At 39.3% G+C, this 27,318-nt stretch overlaps 1 protein-coding gene across 1 annotated transcript in view; it reads left to right on the top strand.

The window, feature by feature from the left end:
- COL14A1 (collagen type XIV alpha 1 chain) overlaps positions 1–27,318 on the top strand; it is a gene marked incomplete at both ends in the record, with an annotated part of 119,125 nt that overhangs the window by 12,756 nt on the left and 79,051 nt on the right. Inside the window, 6 exons of the mRNA XM_084280445.1 lie at positions 20,665–20,820; positions 21,538–21,657; positions 23,649–23,813; positions 24,201–24,362; positions 25,721–25,872; positions 26,850–26,979. Coding sequence (XP_084136571.1) covers positions 20,665–20,820; positions 21,538–21,657; positions 23,649–23,813; positions 24,201–24,362; positions 25,721–25,872; positions 26,850–26,979 — 885 coding nt within the window. The remainder of the gene's footprint in view (positions 1–20,664; positions 20,821–21,537; positions 21,658–23,648; positions 23,814–24,200; positions 24,363–25,720; positions 25,873–26,849; positions 26,980–27,318) is intronic.

Raw genomic sequence — 27,318 nt, 5'->3', positions numbered from 1 at the left:
AAATCTTCTCTAGTTCTTCTGCACAACCAATTTAAAGTTTTGAATCTCCTTTCTCTATTTTTCAGAACCTGTCGGTTTTCAGCTCGGTGATTTATTGCCGCTCTGTACACTTGTATTAATAATGTCAGAAGCCTTTTCTCTGTCTTTCTGATGAGATAAAGCTCACAGACTCAGCTTCTTTCAGCACGCACTGATATTTGAGTACTTGTACTCTGGCACTTCTCCAAAATCCTCGTGTACAAAGCTCCTTTCTGTGCAGTGACAGGGGTTAATACATTCTGTGCCTTCTCAGATGTTTTACAGTTTCTCAGAGAGCTTCTGCAAGTGATTCTCTAATCAAATCCCTTTGGGGAGGAGAGAATCACAGTGCTTAGACTGTATCTTGCAGCACGTATGCGAGTATCCTTTCTCTGCAGAGTATTTATCTATGTCTGAAATGTTTTTAGCCACCCATTTAAATGAAAACAACAAAACACTGGGGACCAGTTTTATTTTCTTGCTTGTGGACTTCATTTTGCGGGTTTTCAGTTAAGAGGTGTAGTGGCTTAGTCTAGGCCAGCAGCCAAATTCCCACCTAGCTGTGTCCTTGTCTCCCCAGCAGGACAGGAGACAAAATGGTAAGAACAGGAATTGAAGTGCTTCTAAGTTGAGATAAAGGCAGGGAGACTGTTTACCAATTACCTTGGTAGGTAAACAGAGTCAACTGGGGGAAATAAATACTTAATTGCCAATTATGAAAACAACAGCTTTCTTTTCTGCTTTCCTAGGCTCAACTTGACCTCCTCCCAGACTTTTCTCCTCCTCCATCATTATCACTGCATGTTATGCTCAGTCCAAGTCCCTTCAGAGAGGAAGCAAGCAGTGCAAAAGGGGTGTTGAGAGGTTATGATCAGGGCATAGTAGTTTCTCTCTGCCATTCCTTTCTTTTTATGCCTTACTTCTCCAGTGTGTTCCCTCCAAAGGCTGCAGGGAATATCTGCACCACCACGGAGCACCACCTCTGACCTTGGGTTTCCCTTTGAAGTTTCTCACTCTTTTTTTTTTGTAATTATTTTTTACCTTTTTATTTTCCCCCTTCTTCTCCTCTCTCTGTATGCCATTTTCAATCCTTTATCAAATAAGTTTTCTCAGAGGTGCCACCAGCTGTGTACAAGTACAGGGTGGCCTCTGGTGTCTTCTCAGAAAACACCCTTGCAGGGCCACTGTTGCCAATCCTGGGCACAGACACCCAATACAAGAGATGCTGTATTAATTCTCTACTAAAGTATTTATGCAGTCTTCTTACACCTGCCTTGTTCAGAAATTCCTCTATGTGAATCAGGATGATTTAGGACAGCACAGAGCACAGATGGACTAGGCTTGACTTCTGAATCCAGTTTTCACAGGATAAGCCATCTACAGACTCCAGACTGTAAAAAAGATGAGAAATAAGGTCCCATGAAAGATGATGTGACTTGTGTATGATGCAGTGTAACATTTACTTTCTCGTCATAAGCTGCGTGTAATACAGTCATACAGTAAGTATGACTTGTTAGGGACACCAGAGATCTTCACTGCACTGAACATTCCGGTTAGCTCAACCTTCCCAAATCAAAACTGCATTTCATCCCTGGAGCAAGTCCATTAGGGACAGGTGTGGGTTTCTTACCAGTTCCTGTGAAAATCTGGTAGTGTGTGGCCCAGTGGGACAACTACAGCTTTTAATCCCTTAGATGCTTCTTTCTGATGGAGGCACCTTTATCACATGCTAGGAACAAAACTGGCAGCACATCCATCACCTGATCTGCCTGGGCTGGTGTGGGGCCAGCTGGGTGATCTGAGGAAAGGGGTATTGTTCATCAGTTCCATGCCCAGAGTGTATAGGAGGAAGCTCTAGAATAAATCAACTGACAATAAAAGCTTAGATCAGAGTTTCTTATTGTAGAAGGCTGAAATAAGCAGGTAGAAATTTAGGGAAGAAAACTTCTAGCTAATCTGTTAGGTCATGGATATAGAAAGGACAACTTGAGAAAGGAAAAATAAATTAGACACTGGGTGAGTGGAAAAATAATGTAGAAACCATAGTGGGCCTCAGAGGTAGGAAAAAAACTGCAGAAGCTCTTTGTAACATCATACCTTGTCAGCCACTAAGTCTGATAGAAAGGCCCGGATGCCAGTTTATATTAGCTGTATGTAGGTAATATAGCATGAGCTAATGTTAAAAACATTGAGTGGTGACTTCATGGGTCTCGAGTGATATTCCTGCATTTGTATGTCAATTTAAATATATACGTTTTTGAGGAAGAGGTAACAGTGACCTGTAAGGATAAGCAAATTGTTCCTTTGAAAGAATTTAGTATTTTTAGTTATATTACTATGAATACATAAACATATAAACATATATTATATAAATTATATATACAAAATTATACTATTATTAATTATATTATAATTATGCATATAGCTACATACAAGTTACAAATATCATGGAGAATAGCTCCTTACTCTCTCAGAGCTCCCACTGAACACATGCTGGTCCCACTCCCATCTACTTTTTTTAGTGTTGTGCAGAGAAGAGACTTTGGTTGCATTGTAGTAAATTCCCAGTTTGTACCACTTTTAGTCTTCAGAACCATAAAGTCTCCTGCAAAGAGACCTAAATGCATCTGTCAAGGATACCTGCCTGGTAAGTATTTATAGGACTAAGTATGCCCACAGCTTCTTTTAGGAGCTGTGCTCTGCCAGTGCTCAGAACCATGCAGAAACTATGTCTCTTCAGTGCTGGATATTTTGTAGTTTTTCTTTTTAGCTTCCTGCTCCATGGCTAGAAAGCAGATGGAATTCTCAGCTGACTGCACAAACTATGTAGATATATCCAAAGTTACTCTGTTTTGCACTGAGAGAGTCTTGGACTTTTTTTTTTTTTTTTTGGTCTTCCCAATGTATTTTACAGTATTATATTTTAATAATGTTTACACCATTTCTTCAGTTTTTCAAATGTTTCTGGATAATTTTTCTTTTTTCAGTGGTGTGCACAGTAAGCAAAAGGCATACCAAAAGGTGTACCAAAATTGCATGGAATACATACATATATACACATATAATAACTTTTGCAGTGAGGTGACATTGATCTTCAGATAGTGATAGAAATGAGAGGTGCAGTAAACTTGAAAAAAATCTGGTTTTCTTTCTTCTTCCAATACTATCATCCTTGATGCAAATAAGCTTTGATGTTTATTCCATAGCTATTGAATGGCACTGTTTAAACAGAGTAGAAACACTCCACATATTAAGATAGCATTCAGCAGAAGAGATTAATACTCTAATTCATTAACTCATCTGTTTAGTTAATGTCAGATGCTTCAGTAAGTATTACTAGACAGTGTGAAATGAGCGCGATGAGGTATTTGACTAAGCCACAGGAATGAATAACTTCTGAACTTCTGCTCTGTTGGCTGTGTTTCATAGTTTTACTCACTTTATCCTGGCTAATGTAACTGCAAATGTTGGTTTTAGTCATGACATTTTTCTATTTTTTTTGTTACTTACTGAACTCCTAGGCTATGGAACTCATTAACTGTGTCTTTACACAACTTACAATTGGCCTTACCAACAGTGTTTCCCTGAGCTTTCTGGAGGGCACTTTAGCCAGCAGAAGAAAGAGATTGTAATTATGTGTGGGCAGCTTTCTCTCATGCTATTCTGTTCTTCATAAACAGTCCTAATCTTTTCAGCCCTTGCACATTCATCTGTTTCTGCGAGCTGAGGGTAAAAGCAAAGTTAATTGGAAAGTGCTTGATTCTTCCACTGTTGATGTGAGTTATTTTTTGTCTTGTGACTCCTGTAGCCCAGTAGACACAAGCAATGTTGCCCCAGCTCCATGCTCCCAGATCCAAAAAGTGGCAAGACTGAGCATGTAGTTTCAATAGGTCTGGGGTGATAAGCACAGGACAAACAAGTAAAACCAGCCACCTCTGTAGATGGAAGTGGCCCTTTTTATCCCTTTAGCTTTCTATTTTCCCATGCTCATTCCTTCCCAAACTACCTTGATCCCTCCCTTTCATTGCCTTTTGTTCCTTCCCTAAACATATCATACTAAATCTTGTACAATCCCCAGATACTTTTTCCTGCATCCCATATGTCTCGTTACCCCCTAGGCAGCAACTCCCACCAGTCTGAACTAGATGTGCTCTGAGGGAAGTACAAGTTATAAAAATGTGTTGCTGATCTTGGAAGATACCAGCAAGATGAGCTTCCTGTAACTAATGATTGGTTTCTGGGATTATGCTGGGTTTATACAAGAGGCAAACACTGAACTACTTGGCCTGAGGCTTCATAATAGGTAAAACACAAGGTCACCAGGGACGTATCTTGTGGCTTTTGAAAATTCTGTGATTCATATTTGCTAATCGGGTGTTGTGTTTTTAATTAAAGTTTCTGCTTACCTTTTTTGTTTGGTTGGTTTTTGTTCTATTGTGGTGCAGTATGATATCGAAGGGTTGCTTCACAGAATCACAAGGTTGGAAGAGACCTTTAAGATCATCCAACTGTTCCTGTCCTATGCTAAACCATATACCTAAGTACCTCATCTACCCTTTTTTTAAACACATCCAGGGTTGGTGACTCCACCCCCTCCCTGGGCAGCCTGTTCTAGGCCCCTGCAACTCTTTCAGTAAGAGTTCAACTGGATGCAACCAAGTCTACTACAAAATTAGCATCAGTGAAGTATTCTTGTCAAGTACAGTGCTCTCCCTGGTGAATGTGGTAGCCTGCTCAGAACTAGCTAGCTCGAGGAATTGTACATTATTCTCCTTTATAAAGTGTAGAAATTACCCTGGACATCAGTTTCTCAGATGTTGCAGAATAGGAATAAATGAATGCATTTCATACTATTTAGTAGTTATGACAAGTTCTTTGAACATTGTCCGTCCTTCAGTATCATAGGGTTCATTTTTGGACATGTGTAAATTCAAGTTTGCATCAAAAACTACAGTGAAGTTTAGAACTACTCTTTTCATTTGCCTAAATAATAGGCTACTGTCTAGGTTTTCCCTAAAAGGCTACATATACATCATATGTAGCCTGAGACAAATATTTAATCTTTGCTGTGTCTGTAGGGGTATGTGGATGCAATAGCTTGTCAAAGGATGCACGTTTGCTGCCATTTCACTACTTTACAGCTGGGGATGCATGCTCTGTGTAGGCTGTTATGTTACTTCAGGACTGGTTTTTTTCCAGTTTACTTTGAGTTCTGTGCTTACCATTGTGACAAGGATTTTACTAGTATTTGTCAAACTCGGTTTTCAGCACTGTGCAGCATGCAGTGACGTACAGTCTTTTGTACTGGTTGTGAACAGTTCTTGTGTGTGTGGTGTGTTCCTGCTTGCTCTACAACCTGCTAATCAATTAAAGGTAATATGAATATAAAAATGAATCTACTATCCATGCTTCTGTAGGAGGGTGACCTCTGCTCCCCATGCCTCCCTTGAGAAGACTGAGGAATGCTTTGACCATGCTGCAACATTCCGAGAACGTTTTGGAACATTTTGGACCACCAGAAAGCTTTGGCAAACATTTATAATTATGGTCCTCTCATCACATTCTTCTGATTGCTCTGAAGCTGCTTAGCCCAGGAATAGTTTTGCAGACCTATTCTGGTTTCACTTTGGCTTTGGGCTCACTTGGCTTTTGATTCAATGTTATGGCCAACCTTAGCCTAAGCAGAAAATCCATGATGAATCGTATGTCAGGTTTCACTAGTGAAAGCAGCACCTGGCCATCTGATCTTTGCCAACAGAGCTATTTACTTAAATGCCCCCACCAAGTCTGCTGTGTTAGTCATGTCACTGCTGATCAGTCACCATCCTGATGTGGTACTGGAAGACCTCTGCTCTTTACTCCACTTAGAACCTACAGAGCAGTCCTATCTGGAGGCACCCATCTATGTTAGAATGGCAGAACATGGACTGAGCTTTTTTTTTTTGGCTGTGACCATTTTTTGCCTTGTCCTGTGCAATGGATGGCTTTCTATTCTTCTGTGGGACTTCTTCTCAACTTCAGGCAGTGCAAGTATTTTTTTAAAAACAGGAGGTGAAGTAGACTTATTAGAATATACCATTGCTTTCCCTGACATATGAATTTAGGATACCCCATCCAAACCATGTTGGTTTCTATGATTCTCAGAAGGTAGCATTTGATGAAAGGTACCCATTAAGTTTCTAAGCTAGCCTATAAACCTGTGAGCCACCATGTAGAGCTTTGTACATCAGGAATTCTTTGTTGGTCATGGGAGAACTTTCAGGAGGACTCTGTTGCAAGGAAAATTTTGGGTAAACTCCCCTTCACTGTCTGGAAAATATAGCTCATTTTGCTGTGGATGAGCAATGCTTGTTCCAGGAGTTCATCACATGAATTTCTCTGGAGGACACAGCTAAGCTTTTGTATCCTTTGACTACTCCTTGCAACTTGGATTTCCTTTTCCAGTGGCAATATTTTATGGACCTGGCCAGGATCCTACGGCAGACTGCCTCCCACAAATGGAAAACTTGATAGGAAGCATCAGCACTGACATGGACAGAATTCTTAAATACTTTTCCTTTGCCATCATTTTTGTAGTTGCTTTGGAGAAAACCAAGCAAGCTACATTTAGAGACTGCAGCATTTAGATATGCCATCTGGCCAAACTAAATAGTCATTAGTGTACATGCAAATGTGTTGAAATAATCTGAAAAATAGACAAGTATTTTCTTGAGGGAAAACAAGATCAAAACTGAAGTCCCAAAAGTGCCCATGAAGGCTGGAATTGGGAAAGCCTTCACTTTCAGTAGAGCACTTTGATCTGGCAGGAGGAATCCCTGATTCAAGTGAGATCAAGGAAGAGTGAAGAACAGAGAAGGAGAGATTTAATTGGCAGGTGTTGATTTTAACACAAGAAAGGTCTCATTTTGCAACTGTCTGGTTTGGATATCTGGAAATCTGTGAATAACTTTATTATTTTGAGATTGAGTATTAACATGGATGTTGCTGAATCCATCCTTTGATTTGAGTATGCTAGACAAACTCTTAAACTCTTGCTTTGTTCAGAAAATAAGTTTGGCATTAGAAATTACGGCCAGTCTTCATTATTATCCAGAGATTCTACTTATCTCCTGGCTTCTCCTTTCTGTAGGAGGAGATGTTTTTCTTCCTTCTGTCAGGATGTTAACATCATACAAAGGGTCATGGCTGTGCGTTGTTTTTTATACTTTGTCCTAGTCCAGGCAGAAGCTGGAGATTGGGCAAATTACCTTTCTGTTATCCACAGTCTTGCTCCATGTCCCTCTTTAGGAACTCTCCTTGAATTCATCTACTATATCAAAAAGTAGACACCGTGTTGACATAGATATCTAGGCAACTTGTAGCTTAGGGAAAAATAAAAAAGCTTTATAGCTGCCTTTCTATTCTCTTGGAGTAGAAAAAGCAACTTAGCCTATCTTGGACCTATGTTTGAATTTCAATTTTGCCATAAAATGATCGAACTACTTAGGTCCATAACCCTTGATTTACAAGATGTTTGTCCTCATATCTCTGCGCAGTAAGTATCACAGAATCACAGAATGATTTGGGTTGGAAGGGGCCTAAAATATCATCTAGTTCCAACCCCCTGCAATGGGCAGGGACATCTTTCACTAAATCAGGTTGCCCAAAGCATCAAAGGTTGCAAAATCTGGCATTGACCACTGCCAGGGAGGGAGTATCCACAGCTGCTCTGGGCAACCTGTTCCACTGCCTCACCACCCTCAGAGTGAGAATCTAAATCTATCCTCCTTAAGGCCACTACCCCTTGTCCTGTCACTCAACATGCTTGTAAACAGTCCTTCCTCGGATTTCCTGTAGACCCTTCAGGTACTGGCAGGCTGCTATAAGGTGTCCCTGGAGCCTTCTCTTCTCCAGGCTGAACATGCCCAACTCTCTCAGCCTGTCTTCACAGGAGAGGTGCTTCAGATCTAGCATCCTCTAAACTCATTCCAATAGGTCCATGCCCTTCTTGTACTGGGGATCCCAGAGCTGGACACAGTACTCCAGGTGGGGTCCAATGACAGTGGAGGGGCAGAATCATCTCCCTTGACCTCCTGGTCATGCTGGTTTTGATGCAGCCCAGGAAATGTTTGGCTTTCTGGGTTGCAAGCACGCGTTGATGGCTCATGTTGAGTTTCTTGTCCACCAGCATCCCTAAGTCCTTCTCCTCAGGGCTGCTTTCAATACATTCTTGGCTCAGCCTGTAGTTGTGCTTGGAAATGTCCTGATATGTATAATGCTTGGAAAGTCTGAACCATTACCAACTGGAAACCTCCTGTCTGGGGTTGTCTTTTTTTTTTTTTTTTGGTAGCTTTCTCTAAGCCACTGACCATTTTTTTCAGTGCTCTATGCTTAGATGAAGTGGGAGACTTCTATTCATGTTCCTGAATTCTGATTAATAGAAGCTCAGCTGACTGAATGGTCTTTTATGTCTATTATTCTCCTCAGAATGCTTTTCATTGCTTGAAGTCATTAGCTCTCGAGCATCCATCCAATCCACAGTACACTGGTACAGTTGGATTCTGCTGGAAGCAAGAGATTGTTACCTTAAGTCAGATTCAGGGTCCATGTTGATGTGTTTCATTATTGAAATATTTTAGTTACTACTATGCTGAGACACTTCTTAACTGTTGTTCATCATCTGGTAGCATGAATTCTCATAATTTGAAGTGTATAGGCTTGCTCATGACTATGTATACTCCAGATAAATATGTCTGTATATTATGAGTAATGGTTGTCTTTGACATAGACACTACTTAAGTCTTTGAAACTGAAGATATAGTAACAAGTTGAAATTCTGTTAAGTTTTTAAAAATCTATGTGACCTTGAAGGGAGAACAAAAAAAACCTTAGAGAGCTGGCATTAGGCATTAATAAACACTGAAGTGCAAAACCAAGAGCCTATTGTAAGAAAGCTATGATCATAAAGGATTGATGCATTCATCAGCAAACTTATCTATCAAGGATTTGCACTCTGATTGTAATGAATCCTGTGATGAACAAGCTGCTTTGTGCACATTCAGCAGCAAAATGGAGGTTAAGGTTAATGCTTTGGTGTGTATTTTCAGGGACTGTGGTCCCTGAGGTGGCCTTGTCTTGAATGTGACCACAGGATGATGAATTTTTTGCTTTTCAGATGTCTGCTGTAAATGTTCTCTGTCAAGGCTGTCCTTACATTTTGAGAGGGGAGTCTTGTTTCACAGCCTGTCTCGTTTGTCTGATACGCTGTTGATCAACATTAAGCAGGAGCTTTTACTGAGCAGAGATGATTTCAGGGTCATTTCCACCCTCGCTGCATAATCTGAGGGACTCTGTGTTCTTTCTGGACCTGTTGAAACAGGACTGATTCTGGACTCTTGTTATCAGGACCCTTTGCCCGATGCCCTGTGTGCTGAATAAGCCTTGGTCTTACAACTGGGCTGTGCCCCTTGGTTAAAAAGGTGCTAGTTAGTGGCTGAAACAGGACTTTCTTACCTGCTGAGTGGTCTGTGTTTTCCACCCCAGGTCTTCTCGCCTGTCTGATTAGCTGTACTGCCTGTAGTGCCTGCGTATGCTGGAGTCCAGTTTCTTTATCTGGCTGCTAGGTTTCACCTGCGTGTCTTTGGCTCATGAAGTGTTTATTTGGCTCGTTACTCCCCAGTAAGTGGAGCTGTGGCTCTCCTGGAATCCTCAAAGGAGTTCTCCTGGAATCCTCAAAGGAGTTCTGGAATACTCGAAGGAGCTCCTCTGGAACACCAGCTTGATGCTTGAGCATATTTAGGTTCCTTGTATGCAGGAAAGTTGGATTTAAGGGTGCATAGCAGTGCAGACAGAGGTTTCAGCAGCAATTGTTTGTGTCAGCAGGGTCTTTGGTTTGGTTTGGTTTGTTTATGTGGTTAAAAATATCTGGTGTTTTGCACTGATCTTTCCAGGAATTATGATAAAGGAAAACTGTGAGGATAGGGTTGGTAGCTCCTTCAAAACAGTAAATTGGCTTTGGCCTGTGAAATATTACTCATATCTTATGTCTTGTCTCCCTACTCTCAAGACCTTTCAAACTCAATGTCCAAATTTAACTCAAGACCTAGGGGGCTGGGTGGGGGTGTCAAACTGTGGAAGATGTTTCTGTCATAAGAGCTTCCTTATGTTTAGTGGTTTTGTGTTCTCTAAGAAGCAATTACAAAGAACCAGTTACAAGCAATGAGGATGTATCTGCAAGAGGTTGGTTGAGATATTTTTATTACTTTGGTTGGGCAGTTCTGCTTAGCTATACCTTAAAAAAGAAAATGACACCCAGAAGACATGTTTGTCTGAAAAGAATCATAGGTCCTTTGCCAGTCTTGCAGCTATTAGTGTTTTATTAATCTGGGAATAGGAAACAGACAGTGGGAGGGAAGCCCTAAACCTGATCTAATAGAAAGCCATTACACAAGTACTATTTATTGGCAAAAAAAAAGAGAGCAAGAACAACTGAAAACATATTTATGAAATATTGAATAATTATTTATTGAATATTGAACATTTTTTCCTTTGGAAAAAAAACCCAAAACACAAACTTCCTCTGTTGAGCTCCATAAAACTAGTTTCATATGGTTTTATATGGTTGCCCTCACCCTGCTTTTCAGGCATCGGTGTGGTTTAACTATGTGTGCATATTGAAGAACATGGACTTAGTTAAGGGCCAGCAGCTTTGTTTTGATTATGGCTTTTGTAACTTGCTAAGTAGCTACCAGCCAAAATAAAAATAAACCCATATGTGTAAGCTGAGTCTGTACCCTGGGACAGGCCTCTCCTGGTTTGATAGCTCCTACAGGGGTTATACACTTTGCGTAGCGGCCAGTAATTTGCTAATTTGAACAATTAAATATTTGCCTTTTCCTCAGTGTAAATCATAAATTCACTCTTACAGATTTAGAATTTGCTGCTATTTCTGGAAGATTTTTTTAAAAAATATCATGCAGTGTAATCTTTAGAGTCCCATTGCTTCCTATGCAGACCTTTTCTGTAAAATCAGATCAGTATTTTTCTCATATGTGTGCAAAGTAAAGATAAAAAATTGCCTTCCTCTGTAGTGTGAAATAGCTAAGAAAATCCCTGCACTGAAGCCTTTAGGATAAGGTTTTGCATTAGATTTTTGGGTTTGAATGGAAGAGAATATTCAGTGAATTATTTTGAGATTTATTATTAGTCCTTCTGTAGTTTAAAAATGTCTGTCAACCATATATGCTATTGCATAACTGGCTTGCCTGTATGCATTGTGGATGGTACTCTGAGTACAAGATGAAAGAAATAATAAGTGAATACAAGGGATTGGAATCTTGGACAGAAAAAAATGTTGCAGGTTTGAAGACAGGGTAATTAGCACGAGGGGAAAAAATGTAACCTGGCTATTTAGTAGTTTGTTTATGGTCAGGAATAGTTGCTTTAGTGGATGTGAGGAATTTGAAAGTCTGAAGCATGAGAAAAGAAAATCAAAGGTTATCTTAAAGCTCACTTAGGAAAAGATAACTGTGGTATGTTTATTGATGCTTAGTCCACTGATGAGGACTTCAGTACAGTGCAGTGGCAAAGAATTTTGGAACTCTTCTTTTAAATTGTTCTTTGAGACATAACCAAACAACCACAAAAATGAAATCCTTCAAGGAAGACTTTTTTTGTTTTAATATTTATCTACTTTTGCTTAATGCCACACGTTTTAAGAGACTGGGATCAAAAATATAGAAAATAATTAAGGCAGTTCTGTTGCCTGGATCTCTGCATTGGGTGGTAAACTATGAACTGCATAGAATCATAGTCACAGAATGGTTTGGGTTGGAAGGCAGCTCAAAGCCTATCTAGTTCCAACCCCATGTCATGGGCAGGGACACCCTCCAGCAGACCAGGTTGCCCAAAGTCCCATTCAACCTGGCCTTGAACACTGCCAGGGAGGGGACAGCGACAGCTTCTCTGGGAAATCTGTGCCAGATCCTCACCGCTCTCACAGGGAAGAATTTTTCTCAAAATCTAATCTAAATCCAGCCTCTTTTAGTTTGAACCCATTACCCTTTGTCCTGTCATTACACTCCCTGTAATGAGATTCACTCTCCATCTTTCCTGTAGACCCCTTCAGATACTGGAAGGCTGCTACAATTTCTCCCTGGAGCCTTCTCCAGGCTGAACATGCCCAACTCTCATCCTGTCTTCACAGGAGAGGTGCTCCAGGCATCTGATGATCTTTGTGACCCCTAGATTTGTTCCAATAGGTCTTTCTTGTAGTGGGGATCCCAGAGCTAGACACAGTACTCCAGGTGGAGTCTCATGAAAGCGGGGTAGAGAGGCAGAATTACATCATTCTGGGAGCAATGGTCAAGGGCATGAGGCTTCTGGTGGTCGTCTGCTTGATTCTGCTTATGAGGGGAAAGAGCCTGAGGAGGAATGGGCAGATCCTGTATGTCAAAACTAGTTTTGTAGCTGTTGTCAGCAGCAGTGTTTAGGTTTCTATGATGATTGGAGCTTCTTTGGGGATCAATAGCTTCTTGGAAGAGATGTGATCCTTTTAAGTGGAGAAAAATCATCTTTGCCAACAGGCTGGCCAGCCTGGTGAGGAAAGCTTTAAGACAGGAAAAATCCACGAGGGAGATGACAACCTACAATTATGTGAGGAGTGGGATGATGGGAAAGAGCATATCTTCAGCAAGCTGGCAGATGACATGACACTGGGAGGAATGGTTGATACACTGGAGGGTTGTGCTGCCATTCAGTGTGCTCAGCAGCCTGAAGAAATAGGTGGATAGGGTCTTCATGCAGTTCAGCAAAGAGAGGTGCAGAGTCTTGTCCCTAGGGAGGAATGATCCCAGGCACTGGGATGTGCTGGTGGCTGACTGGCTGGAAAGCAGCTTTGTAGAAAAGGTCCTGTGATTCTTGATGGACAGCAAATTGACCACAAGCCAGCAATGTGCCCTTGATGAAGGCCAACAGCCTTTTAGACTGCATTAGGAGGAAAGTTATTAGGAGGTTGAGGAAGGTGATCCTTCCCCTCTGATCAGTCCTGGTGAGGCCACATGTAGATTTCTGTGTCCAGAGCTGGGTTGTTTTCCCTGTAGAATACAGACACAGACTTAACGGAGTGAGTCCAGTGAAGGGCCTTGAGCCGGATTAAGGGCTTGGGGCATCTTTGAAAAGAGGCTGAGACATCTATAACTGTTCAGGCTAGAGGACAGCAGGTTCAAGGGATGTCTTTGTGTAAAAATACACATTGGAAGGAGTAAAGAAGACAGAGCCAGATTCTTCTCAGCTATGTCCAGTCCAAGGCACTCAGGTTCTGGAGTCTCCATCCTTGGACACCTTTTAATGTAACCAGACATGGCCCAGAGCTATCTGCTGTAGTCACCCTTGCTTTGAGCAAGGGTGACTCCCACCTCTACTACCCCTGTGATTCTTGGAGTTGGTGATTTTTCAGAATAGGGTGTTCACTCAGACATCTCTGCCAGTTAGACAACAGAAGAATTGTTACACAGGCATGAATTCCATCCCGAGCTTTTGTGGATTGACATGTGGCATCAAAAATTAGTCATGATTTTGAAGACTGTCACATATTTATATCAGCATATACATTGGTTATGATAATATAATTTCAAGAAATACTTGAAGGCAATATAAGGACTTGAGTTTGAAAGTCTTCTGCACTGTAACTGTATGATTTTTTTTGTTTCTGGCCACACTGGCCACAACACCCTATATACCTGGATCCATAATACAGGGTTGTAATGTAATAGTGCTGCAGCAGTTCAAGTAATCTTTAATTAGTTCTGTGTTAGTGGCTTTCATAGATATGCAGCTTGTTCTCTCAGATAGGCTCTTTTCCATTACTTTTCCTGTTGTGTTAAAGCCTTAACTTAGGTACAAGCTCAGGTACACAACAGCTCTTCAGCGTGGTTTAGAGGGATTTATACAACAATTCATGTTGAGGATTTCTGAATGCCAGTTTTGCATGCAGCCCCTTGATTAACTGATTTCTAGATATCTAGAGAAAAATGCCTCAGGGATTTCATCCTTCAATAAAGCAAAAGGGAAAAAATAATCCGTTTAAATCCTGGCATATTTGTTACGTAGGAATGGTGGATGAATATGACCATATTAATAAAAAGTTCTATTTCTCTGCCTTGAAAAGTAATTTAGACTTTGAGACAGCCGTTTAATTTAAAACATTCATGCAGTCAGATGCAGAACTGGGAGCAAAGAATACTAAAGAATTATCACTGTAATCTACAGAAGAGTTTCTTAGGTTTCTTGTACTGTACAGGAGGGTTGTGGATCATCTTGAGTGTAAATCATGATCTCTAAAGGGACACAGTATCTCGCCATGTTGAAATTCAGTTTCAGGAAAGATTTCAGCAGTGTGCTGTGTTCTGCCTGTTGGAAGAGAAATGAAAGAAAATGTTTTGAACTCTCAGTTTAAATGCAGGGGGATTTTGAAGCATGTTTTCCTACCTAGATACCCAGACCAGGAGAGTTCAGTGTTGCTATGCAGGAAGCTGCTGCAGAGATCAAGTGCTTCAGTGCTGTCAGTGACCAGTGGTCTGCCAGAAAGCATCAGCACTTTCTTTCATAATTACCCTTTATGTTTATTCTGTCTCTCAAATAAATTAAAGAGTTAAGATGTAGAAAGAAAGTTATAAAAGTTTTTAAAATTAGAGGTTCCTTACTGCAAAAGTATAGCTATTTTAATGTGTGTGTGGAAAATTGCAAAGAAAATGGCTGTAGCTTCCTTCTCTCACACTCTAGAATTAGAAGTAGTATATATAGGTCATTAATGGGTTTTATCAGCTACTTTTTTCACAGAATCACAGAATCACAAGGTTGGAAGAGACCTTTGAAGATCATCAAATCCAACCATTCCCATCCTATGCTAAACCATATCCCTAAGTACCTCATCTACCCTTTTTTTGAACACATCCAGTGAAGGTGACTCAACCACCTCCCTGGGCAGCCTGTTCCAGGCCCTGACAACTCTTTCAGTAATTTTTTTTTTCTAATATCGAATCTAAACCTGCCCTGTTACAGCTTCATGCCATTTCCCCTTGTTCTATCTCCTGTCACCTGGCTGAAGAGACCATTGCCCACTTCTCTACAACCTCCCTTCAGGTAGTTGTAGGTGGTGATAAGGTCTCGCCTCAACTTTAATTAGTTTTGTGGCTTCAAATTCAAAAGCATGCTTTAAATAATAACATTTATCTATTGCTGTGTACTTTTTGAAAGAAGCAAAATTATTCAACTGCAACATTCACAGTCAAATGTGATGGGATTAGACACAACAGATTCAGTAGATCTTAATATTCCAACTACTCCAAATAAATTTGTAGGTCTGCCAGCTGGGCTGTATTAGTTTCCTGGAATAGAACAAGGTGCATGGGAAAGGGCTGGCTGCTTTATTTTATTTTGTTTTTTTTCTAGGGAGCAGGGACAAAATTCTAACCTCGTTGGGCTGCTCTTTCAACCTAATGATGTTCCAGCATTTGAGTCCTTCAAATTCAAGCTATGGTTGGATTTAGTTCAAAGAAAAGCAGTTATGTTGTATGCATTTGTCTGGTCTGTAGCCTGACATATGGGATGTGTTAAACTGAGGTCTAAGTGCAATGATGATATCACCAGCACAGTGCAATAATATCAATGTCAGAAGCGTGGACTATGGAGTTGCTGAATTATGGAGCTGAACACTGCCTCACGTCCCTGTATTTTTTAACCCTTCTTTTAAAAGAAGTGACATTTTGCTGATGTAGTTTTATATTGCCCTTGTCTTCAGTGGCGCTTTGGTGTTGTCAATCACTGTGGAGAACTGACTTTTCTCTGTCACTATGCCAGCCATTTACTAACAAGATATTTTTCACTTGCCTCTGTCATCAAGTTTCTCGCCTTTTGTGCTTTGTTACCCTCTGAATGAGTCTTCCATTCATGCTGCATTATTACTGTATTATTACTGACCTCTACTTGAACTTTCTTCCTCTCCTTACACATATATTACTTGACTTTTCCATTGTGACAGAGAGTAAGAAAGGAAACGACATATTGCAGACTCAGAAAGAATTACAGTCTTAACTTCTAGCCGAAGAAGTGTGTGTTTTGGCTCTTGAAAATGAGAACAGTTTCATACCAAGAGGAGGCAAAATATTAAATGCATTTCTGCAAAATGTATGATGACTACATGCAAATCCAACTGGTTCTTCTAAGGCACTGAATCCATCTGGGTGGCAGTGCCTATATTTGCTGCTTTTCCCTTTGCCTTTCAAAGAATAACAGTATTAACTCCAAGAGTCAGAAAGCCACTCAAGTCTAAAAATCAGTTTTGTATTTGTGTCCCAGTAAGGCTTGCAGGGTTTTTGTCAGACTTCTGGTTTTAACATTGTTCACAGAGTACATGTGTGAAAGAATACGAGCAGGTTGAAAATGCAGCCTCAGAGGAGTGGGCAGTGCTTAAAGAAACTTGCAGACCCTGCCTTTTTCTGTGCATCCCCAGTGCTGCCAGAGCCCCTCCCAGTCCTCACTGCACTCCATTCCTTTCAGTAGGATGTCTCAAGGGTCTTGTTTTGCTGGCTCCAGTAGCTCTTCCTCTATCCCAGAGAGTTCAAGCTGGATCTTTTTTTCAGTGTTGCCATCATTGGCTTCACTCTCACCCAAACATGGGTCTTGATTGTCCTATAGCACTTGCACACTGGAATCTCAAGGAAACGTATCACCTTTAATGTCAGGAGTCTTGAGGGATCAAAGGCAGGAAACATTTGGTAGATGCAAAATTCCTTCAGTGCTGGTTATTCTTTGAAAGATTCCCTGAAACAAAGGACCTGAAGTTCTTGATGATGATACAACTGTTGGTGATGCTGAAGCAGGTTTTGTGCAAATATTTTGTCCTAATACATTGCTGGTAGCCTTTAGTTTTATGCTGGTGTCTTTGCTGGTGAAATTTTGAGCCTATGCCTTCATCTGTGACATCCAGAATGGAGCAGACCAAGGTCCTTCCTCCTCAGTTAGCTTCTTGGCAGAGTGGCACGTTCCTTCTGCCAAATAATGCTACAGAGATTGTAAATTAATAGAAAGTCCATTGGTTTTTTACTTTCTCCTCATCAAACTCCTTCACAGAGTAGGCGGATGCACTGAAGACAGTTTCTGATGTAAAATATGTAAGCTGTGTTTTTCTGACTTTAGGGTGTTAGCAATTCTTTTATTTTTTCTAATCTAAAAATTGCTGGCTCTGTTATTGTTTGCTGTGGAGTGCAGCACTGGAGTAGAGTAATTCTATCTGTATAACATGAGGAAACATTATGCAAAATTAGGTAACTGCTCTCCTCCTAACTGTCCTGCACTTGAAACTGGTGAGTATTGTATAATTCAGAGGATAGTGATGCCTTCTCTCTCATTCCAGTTTTCCTGGTGAAAGGGGAATATGCACAAGCTGGTCGCAGTATTGAATCTGCGCTGTAGTGGGCCAGAACACTGAGTGTTGGAAGCTGTTTTTTAATATGGAATTATATGCTGTCATCCTCCCTTAAGAAATGTTTTTGAGAAAATTGCCTATTAAATTACTTTTAGATAGTTGAAATGTGCAACATTATCCTCAAACCCCCTAGGAATTCATGACCATGTATGGAAAGATTATTGAAAAAGACATTTGCTAGATGTGGTAATGGAAACTGGCTAATCTCAGTGGGGCTTGTAAATTATTTGCTTCACACTCTGTCTTTTAGACTAACTTTATAAACTAAGATGATATAGTGTTTGTATTCCTATCAGGTTTTTAAGATTTCTATATAGTATGATATTCTGTTTAATATCTCACTGTTGTTTATTCCATTTTAGGGAACTTTCTACAATTCTATTAAGTACAACAAGGAGAAAACATAAGCAAATAGTGGGTGTACAGAAGTAACAAAACGTAAATATTTTATGCAGAAAAGATTCAACAAGTATCTCCTATCTACGAAGAATGAATCAGAATTTCACATTCTGTGACATTGCAGTACAATCTTGGATCAAACCACACATGCTTTTTAAACAAAAAATAATTGAATGATACTATTTGCACTGATCTGATGATGTGGAAATAAAATATTGAAAGGAATGCCGTTATTGTTTTCTTTATTCTTTGGGTTTTGCTTCAATGAATGGATTTACTAAAACCAATGACAGGTTTTATTCACAAAGCCATCACTGTAACATTAAAGAAGTCTTCTAAGCAAAGCTTGTTGATATGAAATGAGTAAGATCTAGGGTACTGACTGGGTTTCAGAGTAAGTATAAAATTTTAGGATTAGAGAAGGGAAATACAGCCACACAAATCCTGTTGCCCTCCTTGGACTGTACGATTAAACCACTGGGACTGTACTGAAAAGGTACATCTGTGCTATAGTACAGCTGCTTGGATGTGAATCAGGGTTCTGGTCCAGTTCTATCATTCTCACTGGTGTTGAGTAGTGTTTTATTTTGCCAGTTGTTCTTTTGAACCTTCAGAAGCTACTCATGGCCAGGGTGAGAATGGCACAATTGAACTGCTTGCTAATGGAAGGCAAATACTGCAAGTGATGCCGGCTGATTAACAGGAAGTTTATTTGGCAAAGATATTTAAAACATTAATTTTTCCATGACTGGTAAGTTCCTATTAAATCACAAACTAGATTCCAGTCCTGCTGAAACCAAGGGAGGTTTTCCTGTTGACTTCAGTGATATAAAGATTTGGACCTCCTCTAGATTTGTCTTCCAATTTAAGATCATTTTTCTGATGCTTACTAAATGTTCCTCAGTGTTTATACATTAAAATGTGTTGCCAATTCAAATAGCGATGTCTTGTACTGTAAAAACTAAAATAAAATATTTGTTTTGGCATCTTTGTAAGTGGAATTTTTGTCATGTGTTTAGAACTTATTCTGCACTGCTAGCTGCACGTAGGAAATGTTCCTTGCTTTTCTGAAAACATTTTCAGTACATGTTTAAGACATTAACTGCAACTTTATGGATTTGGCCTCTTGCTCAGTGGATTTATACTACAGTATGAATCTAACTCTTAATTATTACTAATTGTTTGAAGTCCTTCTGCACATCAGTTTGGTTTTGTCTGAGACTATAATTCTCTCTTTAATGAAAAAAGATTGTCATTAATAATACGGTGTATTAAATTGCCAACTGTGTGGTTTATTCCCTCTCTGGAGCAGGAGAGCTGCTTGTGAGCCAATGCGAGCACCTTTTTGATTATTTTTCACTGAATTGCTACTTTTATTCACTGAGCATCTCTGCTCAAGATCAGTTTGTTTCTACCTATGTACTTGGTGATTCCTAAGTACCACCTTGGATTTTGGTATCCTTTGCCAATGAATTTATGTAGTGGATCCTGAAAAGATTGATGATAAAAGTTGTGCTGCAGGTTACCTCACTGACCTGCAGGTATTTTACTGTGTTCAGGGACATGATTTTTATCCCTGCATAGTTTGAGGTGCATGATGCCTTTCCTACTAACATACTTTGCTTTGACTTTCCTACTTCTGTCTGTGTTCTATAGTCAATCTGGGGGGAAGTTTGCTAGTTTTATACATTGAACATAAACTTTTGCTTAGTATACCTGTGTAAAATCACTTATTTTCCCTCCCTACAATCTGAATCCACTATTTCATCCACCTTACTGTGACAGTCACACAACTGCTTCTGTGGGGTGTGGCAATTCTGTCTGAGATTCTGGAAACTTCTTCCTTTCTCTTTCTTCCCTTCCTGTCATTTTCTCAAACAGAACATAGAACTTTTGTTTGGGCTTCTCAATTTCTTAAGAACCTTTATCCTTAAAAGCCTTCTTGTTGGTTTATCTTGCAATTGGTGTTTAATCTCTACTCTGGTTTCCTCTGATTTCCCTACTGGTTAGCTAAACCTTAGAGACTATGAATATGCATCTTTACTAATTCTCATCAGATCTTTTCTGCTGCTTTTTTAATGCTCTTTTATTTTTTGTGTAAAACTTAATCTTCACATGGCCCTAGTTCTCATAGAGACTGTGAATCTGAATCTGAGGTCTTTCCATTTTACCTTTGCTGAATTGATTGCCTCCTACTTAGGCTTAATACAGCATATTCAATTGATCTTCAGTTTTACTCTGGACTCCCAGGGTGAGGTTCAATTCCAGCTTTAGCAATCTGCAATGGCAGCTAAAGAAGTTTTCTACACAGTTGCTGAGATGTATAGAAACACCTCCTTTTCTGTGCTGACTATAGAAGGTGTCTTGATAGCTCCTTTGTATGTTTGCATCTCTAAATAGCACTCTGCACTGCCTAAACCTAAGGTTAAGTATCCTGAACTGTATGCTGTATGTGTATATTCTTGAGAACTGCTTGTTTGCTTCTGTTATGTGACAGCTAAATTTCCTTCAAAGTATTGTAATTTTAGAAATAGCATCTCTTTTTCATGGGTATCCCAACAGTAATTTTGAAAAGCATAATAAAAGAACAGAAGTAGATAATGGCCCAGCTGTTTTATTACTGAATTTAAAACAAATATGTTTAGTGATTTTACTTATTTCTTACTTTGCCCATGGAACAAAGGTTTATGTTCTAAGAGTAGAGGGAGGAGGAAGAGATACATTTATTAAGATACAATTTTATTTTAAATTAACAATATTGTTTTCATTTTAATTATTTACAGGAAACCTGTTTACCTGTAAAACTCCAGCAATTGCAGATATTGTGATACTGGTAGATGGCTCTTGGAGTATTGGCAGATTCAATTTCAGGCTTGTTCGACTGTTCCTGGAGAATCTGGTTTCCGCTTTCAATGTGGGATCTGAGAAAACAAGAGTAGGTAAGGTCCCCTTTTTTCTTCTTTTATTTATTTTCCCCATAATATTTCTGTAGCAATGTAAAAATTTCATGATTTAAGGATAGTTAAGAGTTTAATGCTTCTTAATTGTAAGATTCATCCTTGCCTGGAACTAGCACATCTGTCATAAGAGTAATGCTGCTGGAATGTTTGCAGTATTAATTCCTCGCAGTTTACTGTGACACTCAGCTTATTTAAACTCTAATGCCATGTCAGTAGAACAGAACAAACAGTGGGAACAGTCTTACTGTCTTTGGTCATTATTAGATCAAACTCTTGCAGTTTGATTTTTGGAGTAAGAGTGATCCAATGCATGGCTTTTCTCATGGTTTAAACTGACTCAAATGGTATGTATCTGTTCTGCTACTTATGCTTTTAAACAGACTAAAATATATTAAATTGTTCTTTTTCAAAAAACAGTTTCCTATTAAACTCTGAAAAAGCTGTATATTCCTTTTCATTTACTTTTCTTAGTGCCTGACAGAAAGGCTTTGAAAATAAATTGAGGAGTTGCCACTAGGAACAACTTTATACTATTTTTTTGGCATCAAGCAATGCAGTTTTTCTAGAATGGTAGCAAAGTGGTACACTTACTATGGTAAGCTGTTGATAACCAGGTACATAAGATGAAGATAGTTGGGGAAAAAAGAAGAAAAAACCCTTTTGTCTCTTAGTTAACCTTAATTTCTGGTTCTTTAGGTCTTGCACAGTACAGTGGTGATCCTCGAATTGAATGGCATTTGAATGCCTATGGCACAAAAGATGCTGTGCTGGATGCAGTCCGTAATCTACCATACAAAGGAGGGAATACATTAACAGGTATATTCTATGTTTTAACTTTGCCTTGCATTAAAAAACATGTTCTGCTGCACTGAGAAGTGTTAGTGCTTATTATGAAGGATGGAAGGGATTGGGGTTTTGCAGCTTGATAATGGCTTGATCTAATGTCTGCCAAGTCTTTTCTAAAGCGCTTGTTTCTTTGGCTTCACTGGTAATCTTTCTGCTCAGGACAGGGTCTCCTAAAACAAAGTGTACATGAACCCTCTGTGCTGGAAGTGAAATCTTTTACTGCTAGGGAGAAATGCAAAATCCATTCACAATGTTCATGCACAGAGCTTTATTCTGCAGAAGGAAAGAATGTTGTTTCAATAGCTGACAATTGGCAACAGTAACTTTTCAAACAATCACCTGGGGCTTTTAGGTTTCCACTGACCTTTTAGTAGTTAGAGCACTGCAGCCCCAGAAGGCACTTGGTGATGGATAAGTGGGGAATGCCTGTCAGCCTGGGAAAAATACCATCTCTGAATACAATTCCAGTATCATCAAAGCAGCAGTTAGTAATATTGGCAGTCTTGCCAGGAGAATGATATATCCAAAGACCCAGACGTGGCTTTAAGTAAATCACTGCATTGCTTTTTTAATTTATTTTTATTTTTTGGCCAGGAAGGAAGAGAAGAAAGAATGTGAAATATTCTTCTTCTCTTCTGCAACAGCCTTTGTTTTGGTAGAAGGAGTGATTGTAGTGGGACACAGGACAGAAGGGCTCTAGTATGATTCTAGGAATGAGATTACTGTGGGGTAGCAAATACTAAGATATCATTATTATTTTATATGGACATTTGAAGAAGGTGAGTTAGGAACCTTTGCAGTGCGAGACTTAGGAGAGTTTTCAGATAGGATCTCATTGTCACCTGAGGAGTTGCTCTTCTTCCTCCACTCTAAATAATTACTAATTATTAAAACAGATTCTCCCTAAGAGTTTTATAAGCTTTTCTTCAGATTGGAAATTGGAAAGAAGAAAGAAGCAAACAAAGTAAGATTTTATATAGTATGGGGGTTTACTCAGCTATCCAGATCATGTGCTTTCGTATAAGCCATGTAGGTACAAGGGAAGTGGACTTGCTATTCTGACTTTGTAGAGTAAGAAAGAAAAGATGATACATTAACAGGAAGATTAATTTAAGTTTCCATAGCCAGTTTACATTGATTAATCAAAAGGCTGCTAAAGACAAGTATCACCTTCTCTGTAGTGTAGGTTGCTTGTTGGAATTTAATCTTTCCAGGCAGCCAACTGTATCCTGGGGTGCATCAAGCATGGCATTGCCAGCTGGTCCCGGGAGTGGTTTGTCCTGCTGTACTGGTGTAGCCTCACTACAGTACTGTGTGCAGTTTTGAGCAACACAGTACACGAGGGACACAAAACTATTGGAGAGTGTCCAGAGGAGGGCAATGAGGGTGGGGAAGGGTCTGGAGGGGAAGCCTTATGAGGAGAGGCAGAATTCCCATGGTTTGTCCAACCTGGAGAAAAGGAGACTGAGGGGAGACCTCATCATGGTCTGTGGCTTCCTTACAAGGCAGGGGGGGTGAAGGGACAGGCGCTGGTCTCCTCTCTTTAGCAACCAGTGATAGAAGCCAAGGAAATGGTATGAAGCTGTGACAGGAGAGGTTTAGGTGGGATATTAGGAAGAGGTTCTGTACTGAGAGGGTGGTTGGGCACTGGAACAGGCTCCCCAGGGAAGTGGTCACAGCACCGAGCTTGGCTGAGTTCAAGAAGTGTTCTGGATGATGCCCTCGGTCCCATGCTCTGACCTGGCTGGCCCTGTGTGGAGCCAGGAGTTGGACTTGATGATCCTTATGGGTTCCTTCCAACTCAGGATATTCTATGATTCTATGATAAATAAATTCTTCTTTTATACTTATTCTTCATTAAAATATTTCACGTGATTTTTAAATTGAGTGGAAGGACAAACACTGTAATAGTAGCAAAATGAATGGTCCTTTAAAGTCTTTTAAAATGTTTTCTTTTTTAGGTCTTGCCTTAACATACATTTTGGAAAACAGCTTTAAGCCTGAAGCAGGTGCAAGACCCGGAGTGTCTAAAATCGGTATACTGATCACTGATGGGAAGTCCCAAGATGATGTTATCCCTCCTGCTAAAAACCTGCGAGATGCTGGCATTGAGCTTTTTGCTATTGGTGTGTGTTCTTCACTATTCAAATATTGTGTCCCCTTGTACTTGGGTGTATTTGTACCTCTGTTTTAAGGAAGGATTATTTTCTGTTTGTTACCTGTTAACCATCACTTTTAATTGAAATCTTTTATATTGCCTCCAATTCATTGCTGTGATAACTGGAACTTAGCAGTATACATGGATGCTACTCTCTCAGGAGATAGCTGAATAAATGCCAGTTACGCTGGTAGAAACTAATGTCATGAAGTAACACGATGACAGAAAAAGCTATAGTTTGTCATTGAAATAAATAAAAGGATTGGATTTTAGTAAATTTTTATCAATCTCTGCGCATACTGGATCTTCTCTTTTTTGTTGTAATTATTTTCTTTATTTTTCTTTCCAATGAAAGGTGTAAAGAATGCAGATATAAATGAACTCAAGGAGATTGCCTCTGAACCTGACAGCACACATGTCTACAATGTTGCTGACTTTAACTTCATGCATACAATTGTTGAAGGTCTTACCAGAACAGTGTGCTCACGAGTTGAGGAACAGGAAAAGGAAATCAAAGGTGAATAAGAAACAGGATATAATGTAACTTAACATGGATTTATAGCTACTAATCCTGTTCCAAATACCTGCAGTTCTAAGCTGGCTTCTGGCACTGATGCTGTATATTCTTTTGCTCACAAGACAACACTTTGTCAGGGAAGTTTTATTCTTGCTTTGATATATTTGACCTTTGTTCTCTTTCTTTTTGATAGTGGTAAATATTATGGTATTTTGTAGTATCAAAAAGTAGAAATATGTACATTAATTCTGCTGTAAATATTTCCAAGTGGCGGGTAAAGAAATTTTTTTTTTATAATACAGAGGTTTGGGGATGAATTACTTTAACAGCTGCACATGGAAATGTTACATTTGTGTTGTGCTTTCCATCTCCTAGCTTACTGTTTTTAAGTTTTCAAAATTTTCAACCATCAAGATTGCTTTGTCCCTTCCTAATGATGGACTTTCCCCCCCTCCTTCTCATATAATACACAACAAAGATATTTCAGGGCATAGAAATTATGGTGGTGAATAAAACTGTTTTTATATAAAAAAGTCTTCTCTGGCTGCATTTTTTTTTGCCTTTCTGAACAAAAGAAATGGCTATGAGAAAGTGTTGCAGCTTGCCAGAGTAACAGTCCTTATTTCTGAAGGGCCTCAGTGGATTTTGTTTGTATTCCTTATGATTCTGTAATATCACAGAAATGCCGAGTGATTTTTCTATAAGCTTGTTAATATATATCAGTAAGGAAAGCTGTCTTTCACACATGTTTCTACCTGTGCAATGAGAAAATGTTCATTAGTAAGGCTTAATTCCATCTTTTTCTTCTTTATTCATCTGGAAATGGGAAGACATACAGAATTATTACCTGTGTCTTGCTCGGGTGGGTAAACAGTCAATTGGGACATTAAGAGGGAGAGGATGGAAAAACCATAGAGGGATGAGACATCTCTGTGGAAAGGAATGGTTGCCAGAGAAGATAACCATTTGCTACATCTTTTCAGTCCGCTGACAGGCAGCATATATGTTTCCAACCTGCAGAGGAGCACAGGATGTCACAGCTGTGTATGTGACTGGGAGAAAGCAATCTCAAAAAAAACGACCCAGAAAGAAAGGGCTTGAAAGAATGTTGAAAGGACAGGAAGGCTGAGCTTTGTATTTTTGTCTCTTTATGAAGGTTTATGTCCAGGGAGGCCTAGTTCCACTGAGAAATCCATGTGCAGTTTTCATTCTTATTAGTTCTTCATTTCTATTGAATATGACCTAAATAAATGTGCAGTAGCAAATTATTTGATTTTCTGGTGAGGAGCTTCATCAAATAAACCAAATAATTATTTTGCAGAGGAGAATAAAAAACTTTGTGTTGTTTTCAAACCTAGGAACAATTGCTGCTTCACTTGGGGCTCCTTCAGATTTGGTCACATCTGACGTAACAGCTAGAGGATTCCGGGTTAGCTGGACCCATGCACCAGGCAAAGTGGAAAAATACAGGGTTGTGTACTATCCCTCTCGAGGAGGACAACCAGAAGAGGTAATGGAAAGAAAAGATTTCCAGATTTTTTTTTTTAAATACAAAATCAAGAACTAGCCAGACAGAAAATCCATGAGCTTATTTAAATCTACCCTGAAATTCTCTATGCAGGCTCTGAAGTCCACTTCTGAAAGGAGATATGGTCACATTGGATGGTGGGAAAGGTTAGGTAGTAGCCAGGCTGCTTCTCCGTCATATAATTTAAAGTAGATGTGATTTAAGAATAAGAAATTTTGGGGAGTGGGGCAGACTGCCTGTATATTTGTTTGCATATATGATTGCCCTGTCTATAGATTTCCCCTGTGTCATTCTGTTCGCAAGAACAGGAGAAGTAGGAGCTGACAGTAAGCCAGGTGTACAGTTCTAAGAAGAAATAATTCATAAAAGGAAGATATGATAAGGATATGGTTGTGTGTCTTGACTTCTACAACTGGTCATTGACAATTTTGGGAGAGGTATTTATTTGAGTAGGACTTAGGCATTTTGAAGACAAAAAAATATTTACAAAATTGAATGGAAAGGCTGAAGAACAAAATTATTTAACTAAAGATATATTTTATTTCTCTATGTACTGGAAACTTGTTTAACATGTATGTGTATTAATGTAATTTGAAATACTCTGTGTGTACTTATTTAGTACTAAAGGAATATTTATGATTATGTAGTAATTATATAAAAATGTATCAAATATGCTCTCTTAAGCTGTATTGCATACAGTTTATTTATCTAAGCAATTATCTTGTACTAAATGTCTGCTTACATCAGCTATAAATTTTGATTTATGCATACGGCTGTTTTTTTTCAAACAAGTTACTGTATGTGAAGGTAGCAAAACCAAATTTGATTTATGAATTTAATTCTAGTACACTGACTCATAGATGCCAGTGTTAAAATTGTTTGAAGGAGGGATTGACTGGTTTGATCATGATATAGTTACTTTGCTTTATGTGTATTTAATTGAATTTTCTTCTAAACAGGTTGTGGTAGATGGAAGCTTATCAACAGCAGTTCTGAAAAACCTCATGTCTTTAACGGAATACCAGATAGCTGTATTTGCTATATACTCAAATGCTGCTAGTGAGGGGCTCCGTGGAACTGAAACTACACGTGAGTATCATTATGTTCCTTATGGATTTGACTGTATTTAATCACACTGTGTAAGCATCAGTCTTGGTGAAAACAAAATACCAAAGAGGGTCTTTTTCAATTTAACTTCTTTTAATGCATTTGCCTTAAATTAATTTCTGTTTGAATTAATACTGGGCTAAGTTCCAAAGTCCAAATGCTCTGTGGATATTTAAACACTGAGAAAGGTTTTATCTCTGGGCTGAAATTTGAGGTTTGTTGTATTGAACTGCAAATTAGAACATTCCTGCACTTGGAGTGTGGAGCCAAGCTCTATAGATAAGGTTTGTGGCTGAAGATGATTTCATGAGTGGAGGATTA

This window comes from Gallinula chloropus (assembly GCF_964237585.1).
Source record: "Gallinula chloropus genome assembly, chromosome: 2".
Classification (NCBI taxonomy): domain Eukaryota; kingdom Metazoa; phylum Chordata; class Aves; order Gruiformes; family Rallidae; genus Gallinula; species Gallinula chloropus.
Note: the sequence above shows the minus strand (reverse complement) of the source record. Positions and strands in the feature narration are given on the sequence as shown.